The sequence below is a fragment of the Notechis scutatus genome, chromosome Z (assembly GCF_049901735.1).
Source record: "Notechis scutatus isolate UNSWTSFEM ecotype Mainland chromosome Z, rNotScu1.2, whole genome shotgun sequence".
Classification (NCBI taxonomy): Eukaryota; Metazoa; Chordata; class Lepidosauria; order Squamata; family Elapidae; genus Notechis; species Notechis scutatus.
Window position 1 is genome coordinate 107,108,009 of NC_142025.1, and position 7,706 is coordinate 107,115,714.

Sequence of the window (7,706 nt, forward strand, 5' to 3'; positions counted from 1 at the left end):
ATTTAATTTTTAAACCTGACAGAAGGTAGTTCTGAATTGCTACCCTAAGAGTTCCTAAACAGGAAGTATGGAATTACTCCCAGATGTATTGTAAGGTTTTTAGCTAATCAACAGTACCATAATAAATTGCGCAGAGAGTTTCTATGTGTTTTAGTAAATTAAGACATGAATAATCTCAATTAGAAACTGTATTTTTAAAAATATGCATTATATCATTAAGCAAAAAAATGATTAGAAAACACCTGTCTGATCTTAATGAATATAACTAGGATCTAATGGATTACATCCCAGAGTTTTGAAGAGAGTTACGGAGTTACAATAGGGTTCATTGTACTATATATTTAAAAAATCCAGATCAACGGGAAATTACCTGAGTATTGAAAAAGAGCTGATGTGATTCCCATTTTCAACGAAGGAGAAAAAACAGACCAAGCAGCCTAACATCAATATCTGGGAAGATACTGGAAAATATAATCAAAACGCATATCTGTAAACATTTAGAAACAAATAAAGTTATATCTAGTAGCCAGAATGACTATATTAAAAACAGATCATGCCAAGCAAATATTGTTTCATTCTTCAACAAAGTGACTAAATTAATACACCAGCTAAATCCTGTGGACATAGTATATTTTAGACTTCAGCAAGGCATTCAACAAAGTAGACCACAATCTACTTCTTGGGTAAGCTAGAAAAATGTGGGATAGACAGCATCACCACCAGATGGATTTGTAACTGGCTGACAAACCATTCTCAACAAGTAGTAATTAATAGTTCAACATCTACTTGGAAGGAAGGAAGCAGTGAGGTACCACAAGGTTCTATCTTAGGCCCAGTACTTTTCAATATCTTCATAAGCAGATGAGAGAATAGGAGAACTCATCAAATTTGCAGATGACATTAAGCTGGCAGGAATAGCTAAGACAAGCTCAGAATCCAAAAAGATCTTGACCGAGTTGAACAATGGCCCCTATCCAACAACATGATATTTAATGTGGATAAAATCAAGGTTTTAAACCTGGGCAAAATATCCCCAATGTGCAAGTACAGACTAGGTAATACCTGGATCAAAAGCAATAACTGTGAGAGGGACTTTGGAGTCCTAGTGGACAATCATTTAAATATGAATCAGCATTGTGTAGCAGCAGCCAAAAACCCAAAATGTTTGATTGTATAAACAAAAATATAGAACTCAAATCACTTGAAGTAGTACCACTTTATAAAGGCCATGTCTGAAATATTGCATCCAGTTTTTGTCATCACGTTACAAAAAAAAATGTTGACACTTTGAAAAAAAAGTGCAGAGAAGAGTAACTAAGATGATCAAAGGCCTGGAGACTAAAACATATGAAGAATGGTTGTAGGATTTGGGTTTGGCTAGTCTAGAGAAAAGATGGACTAGGGCAGACATGATAGCAGTATTCCAGTATTTGAGGAGCAGTCACAAAGAAAAGGAGGTCAACTCATTTTCCAAAACACCAGAAGGCAATGTAAGAAACAATCGATGGAAACTAATCAAGGAGGGAAGCAACCTGGAATTAAGGATAAACTTCCTAACAGTAAAGATAATTAACTAGTAGAACAGCTTTCAGAAGTTGTGAGTGCTTCATCGCTGGAAATTTTTAAGAAGAGACTGGACAATCACTTGCTTGGAATGGTATAGATCTCCTGCTTGAGCAGGGGGATGGAGTAGAAGACTTCCATGGTCTCTTTCTTCCATCTCTATTCTGATTGACCATGGAGTCTAGGGGCCCTTACAATCTTGATAGTTGAGGGAAAATAGAATACAAAATAAAGTAATGTTTGCTTTACAGACACATATAGAGACTGAATAAAGACCACCATTTTACTGATTTGAAGTCCCTTGTCCCAAAGTTGATTTTCAAAAGGCAACTGGCTTTCCTTTCTTCAATAAAGTCCAAAGGCACCTTTGGGACTACTATGACCTGGATGATTGAGAACCTCAATAGACAATCAAGTCCTCTTCTTGTAATCCGTGCATTTGTGAGACTATTCAGTTTTCTTAGTATCTCCCAAGAAATTCTGTCTTGCAGCATAATAATTTCTTCCTTATAATATTTTGTAGGGCTTTTTGATATCCTTGTTCCTGAGAATAAAGACCAGAAGGATTTAATATAATGGAAATCATATTGTTAACAAGAGCAACAATGCTGAACCTGTTTAATTAATAACTACATATTCTCTTCTTCTGAGAAATTGAGATGATCATTTGATTTCCGTTCTACTCAGAACTGAAACACTGAATCAAGCAACACTGGATAAATTGAACTGAATAAGTTCAATTGAATTTGCACTAACAGATTAGCTATTATTATTATATTAGCTAATGGCTTTTGATACCATTGACCATGGGATTCTCCTGGGGTGGCTTCGGGGAATGGGAGTGGTTCTTGGTTCACTTCCTTCCTCTGCGGCAGCTCTCAGTCAGTGTTGATAGGAGGGGAGAGATCCAGCCTTTACCCACTGCTTTACAGGGTTCTGTAGGGCTCAGTATTCTCTCAGCTCCTGTTCAACATTTATATGAAGCCACTGGGTGAGATCATCCATCACCATGGATTGAGGTATTACCAATATACTGATGATACTCGGCTGTATGTCTCAGCCATGGTGAGTTAAGTGTTGCTGTGTCCTCCCTTTCACAATGCCTTGAGGCTATTAGGGGCTGGATGGGGAGCAATGGGTTAAAACTTAACCCCTGCAAGACTGAGTGGCTCTGGGTTTGGGATTCGTTGGCTCAAGGAGAATTGCCACCTTTGGATGGGGTAGCACTACCTCAAACAGACTCTGTGTGTAATCTAGGGGTTTTCCTGGACTCACAACTCCTGCTCGAAGAGCAGGTGGTGGTCATGGCCAAGATGGCTTTTGCGCAACTGTGGGTTTTGCACCAGTTACACCCTTTCCTGGACTAACGGTCCCTACTCACAGTCACTCCTGCCCTAGTCACTTCCTGTCTTGATTATTGCAATGCACTCTACATGGGGCTGCCCTTGAAGAGCACCTGGAAGCTGCAGTTGGTGCAAAATGCAGTAGCCTGCATGGTATTGTGCAGACCATTTCAAAACGTGTTAGTAAGCATTCTTCTATTGAGTGCATGAATGATTCTATGCTTTCAACTCTGTCAGACAGGGTACTTAGTTTGTTTAGCTTAGGTAAACATGATGGACATAAACAGGGAAATGTATCTGATGTTTTTAGGAGATCAGTTAGGCTTTGGGTTAAGTTTAAACAAACTGAGAAGCTATGATATATTTTCCAAAACCATTTTTTTTCATCATTTGCTGCCCTCTTCTAGATATTATGTCTCTATTTATATAGTAAGATTCATCATTCAAAGCCTTCCAGCCCGACGTTGTTTTATATATCTTAACTTAAAAGTCAGATGCAAGGCACTTCTAACCATCACAATTTTCTTTCTTTCCAGGGTCTCCATAGAATATGGTGGGGGAAAAATGAAGATAGTAGCTAGTGCAACTAAACCCCCATTCAGTTTTATGTGCATTGAAATTGGCTAAAAAAGAATATGTGGAACTTAGTACACCCTTCATGGCTGCCATCTTGACTTATTTGACTACAACCTGCATACATGCCAGCTTCTGTCACCAATATAAGGAAGGACTCTCTTTGTCTACCAACATTGCCTGAAACTGGCTACAGAGAAAGGAGAAGAACCACCACAAAACCGTGCTGCCCATTCCTAATTCCTGGAGTTGGATGCTATGGTCAATGATACTAAAAGTTGCAGAGGACAGTTGCACCACCAATATCCTGCGACCTCAGAAAGTAATCAGCAAATGCAATCAATGCTGTATCAGTGCTTTACCCCCGCCAGAATCCAGTCTGAAAAGAATTGATTTATCCTGTTTAATCCAAGGTCCCTGAAACTGTGTGCAAACCAACCTCTCAACCAACTCTCCCCAACAGACTGGATAAAATTTGTCTAACATGATGGTCCAAGGATGGCTTCTTGAAAAGAAGATACACTGCCACTTCTTTTAAGTAGGCATTATCATTTTTTCTTGCAAGCAGTTAACTATTTGGACTCAACCACATGTGACCTCCCAGGCAGCCTTAATCAACCAGGAAGGATATCAGTCCATCCAAAACACAGATGGGCAAGTTAACAGACACAAGACCCTGCCCACTTTTTCAATTATATTGAAAATATATACAGAAAGGCAAACTGATATAGAAAGGCAATGCATTTTAGTGTTTTAGTCTAGAAAACTTCCAGATTGCCAGAAATAAGTTTCTGCCCATATCCTGAATTTGCAATGTGGAAAACTATAATTAATATGAAAGAATTGATTCAGGCCTCCCAAATCCTCAGTCTCTGTCAAAGATCTATCTCTTTGTGTATGGGTGTGCACACGCACACACACTTGTGTGTGTGGGTACTTCAAAGTATATAGAGACATACCAATTGTACCTAGTTTTCTTTCATGAAGTAAATGATGTTGAAATTGCTTTGAGCCTAATCTCTATTCCCAAAAGAGTAATAACAGCTCTACTTTCTGCTATTTCTAATGTCAATATTTTTCTTCAAAGCTTTTCCTTTCTTGCATGTTTTGGGATAAAGAATCTTTATTAACACCCAAAAGAAGAGTCTTGTTTGTGTGTTTGTGTGCGTGTGTGCATGCGTGTGCATGCCCTTAAAGAATTATTTCCCTGAGGTGATGTCCAAGGCTTGATAATCATGGTCTTTGTGTTTCTTTAATCAGAAATATAGGATCCCAAGGAAGCCCCACCTCATTTTCTTTATAGCTCTGGATGCTTAAATGAAAGGTACTGTTTCAAATAAACTGCAATTTCTTATTGGCCTTTTGAGAGGAAAAGAAACAAGGTTGATCTTAGTTTATTGTTTTCTCTGGCCTTTTAGATGAACACTACATGTTTAATTTATCAGTTCTTAAATAATATATGAATCTATGGACTAAATGTTTGGTTTAACTTGTTGCTGATTAGCGGTTATTTTTCTTTGGATAAAGCTTTTATCCTAATCACAGAATTATAAAATTATATAAATCTATTCTAAGATTTCTCATGTGTAATCATGATCCGTTCATATAAAACTGAAAAAAGAATCATTTTAATTCTGTATTGAGGTCCATTAATTACTTTTTAATAACCACATCATAGATGAAAATGGAGAGAATAAAACAACCCATTACCAAAATAACTATCTTAATTGCAATTTATCAGAAATATAATTTCATACAATATATTAAACATAATGTGCAAGTTGCTCAGATAGATAATTCTGTGAATAATTTCTAATACTTGTATTCTATGTAAATAAAAAGTTTATATTTATTTGTATTGAATATCAATCTGGTTTCCATCAATGCTTAGATTTGTCTACTTTTTATTTTTATTTAGTGAGATTATTATCCCATTTATAGATTGAACATGCATTGATGTTCTTATTTAAGTTGTCAGTTAGGACATTGAATTCCACAGGACATGACACAGAAATAATATTCAGTGATATATCTCAGAGTAGGCAATGGTTGTTAAATTAGATTACTTCAAGAAAGGTATAAATGAATTCATAAATTATTATGTATGAGAGCTAAATGGACTATCCCAATTCAAAAATACACAATAACTGAAAATTAGGAAAAGAAAAATGTTACCAGAGTTATATACTCTATCTGTAAGCTCCCTAGATATATTATAGTTGGTCCACTGTTGGAAAGAGAGTATTAAATTTCCTAAAACCTAGAAAACAATTACAGTTTAGCTGACAATTTTACTTAAAAATAAACACAACCAAAGAACTTATGATATTTGCTCTGGTACAAATGCATATGTAGAGTGGATATTTGCTCTGGTATATGTAAAATAACTTCATTCATCATTTTTATTTTTAAAACCTATAATTTTATTTACAGTTGCTATCATTATTTATCTCTGTGTGTGTCTCTCTTTCAGCATATTCACACTAGATTTCTACACTAGACTTTTGCAAACAGCTTGGAATGTCTGGATTCAAGCATTGTCAGCACTTTTTGATCACAATTAAGGTCCAACTGTACCATAGCTTAATTAACAGAGAAGCTGTGGTTTGATTTGTGGTCCTGTTGCTCCATCCTCCTATTTAAGCAAGCAATTCTTTCTTGTTCCCGAGTTTTAGGCACTTTAAGGGAAACACTTAAAATTTCCTTGTCGCCTAGAAAAAGAAGTAAGGTGAAATTGACAAGAGCATTGTGGATTTCCCCATCAACTCTCCTGGAGACTAGCCAATATTTTCAGTGTTTTTAGCATTTCAGGTTGTGGTAAGCATGGATCATCCTCACAATGCTTCTTAGAATTTGAGAAATAAAGAATGCTAACATGGGATGCTATTAGACACCAGTCTCTTCACACCTCAAAGAAGCAATATATTATAATTGAGTTTCATTGGTATGAGAACTTAAGAACATTGAAGCAGATGGAGAACCACAGTGCCATATCGGAATTTCAGCTTCTAGGGTTCCAGATCTTTCCAAAGTGGGAGATCATCCTTTTTGCTCTATTCTTGCTTATTTATATATTAACTGTCATGGGAAATGTGATTATCATTGCAGTAGTCAAGTTGGAGCCATTTCTTCATTCTCCTATGTATGCTTTTCTCCAAAACCTTTCTTTCCTAGAGATTTGGTATACCAGCACAATTGTGCCTAAAATGCTCCGCAGCCTTCTCTCGGAGACCAACACAATCTCTTACGAAGGATGCATGACACAGCTCTACTTTTTTGTCTTCCTGGGGGCAACAGAATGCTTTCTTTTATCTGTGATGGCATATGACAGATTCCTAGCCATATGTGATCCATTGCATTACACAGTAACCATGAACAGTCAGTCCTGTACTCGACTAGCAGTTGGGTCTTGGGTGATTGGTCTCATCACAGGACTGTTGCCATCTTTGCTGATCTCCAAATTATCTTTCTGCAGAGCCAACCAAATCAATCATTTCTTTTGTGATATCCCACCTTTGCTGAAGCTCTCTTGTTCTGATACTTCAATCACTGAGATTACTATATTTGTGCTCTCTTTGTTGGTCCTTTTTACATGTTTCTTGCTTACCTTGGTATCTTATGCCTTCATCATCATTACTATTCTAAAAATCCCCTCTGCTTCAGGAAGGAAAAAGGCCTATTCTACCTGTGGCTCCCACTTAGCTGTGGTGATAATATATTTTGGCACAATGATCTCGATGTATGTTCGCCCCAATATTAATTTTTCCTCAGAGCTGAATAAGGTGATTTCTATTTTCTACACAGTCATAACACCCCTTCTGAATCCTGTAATTTACAGTCTGAAGAACAATGATTTCAGAGGAGCTATTCAGAAATTAATTCAGAAGAGATATGCCCAACATAGCTTGTAAAGCAATGAAATGTGGTTGTAGATTTTATTTCTACATTGCACTTGTTTCTAAAACATCAGCAAACTGAAATATCATAACCTTACTATATGTATAATTTCTAATGTACTGGCATATGTAGTTCCTATCACAACTGAGGTTTTCAAACCTCAGTTCCAAAGTCAAATCAGATATGTTTAAATACACAACTCTAACCTGAGTCTAATGCAATGATATTTATTATGTTCCTAACTATACATAAAATATTATTGTCTTGTCTTCTCCTCATGTAGATAGTGGATTGTCCTTGATGTAATGTGGACATGTAGTCCTCAACTTA

The 7,706-nt window shown here is 36.6% G+C and overlaps 1 protein-coding gene across 1 annotated transcript; it reads left to right on the forward strand.

Moving 5' to 3' along the window:
* The first annotated feature begins 6,439 nt into the window (after nt 1–6,439).
* Nucleotides 6,440–7,390, forward strand: OR11L1 (olfactory receptor family 11 subfamily L member 1). The gene has a single exon (XM_026685650.1). It carries the CDS (start codon nt 6,452–6,454, stop codon nt 7,388–7,390), a length of 939 nt encoding a protein of 312 aa, XP_026541435.1. The 5' UTR covers nt 6,440–6,451.
* Nucleotides 7,391–7,706: the final 316 nt, after the last annotated feature.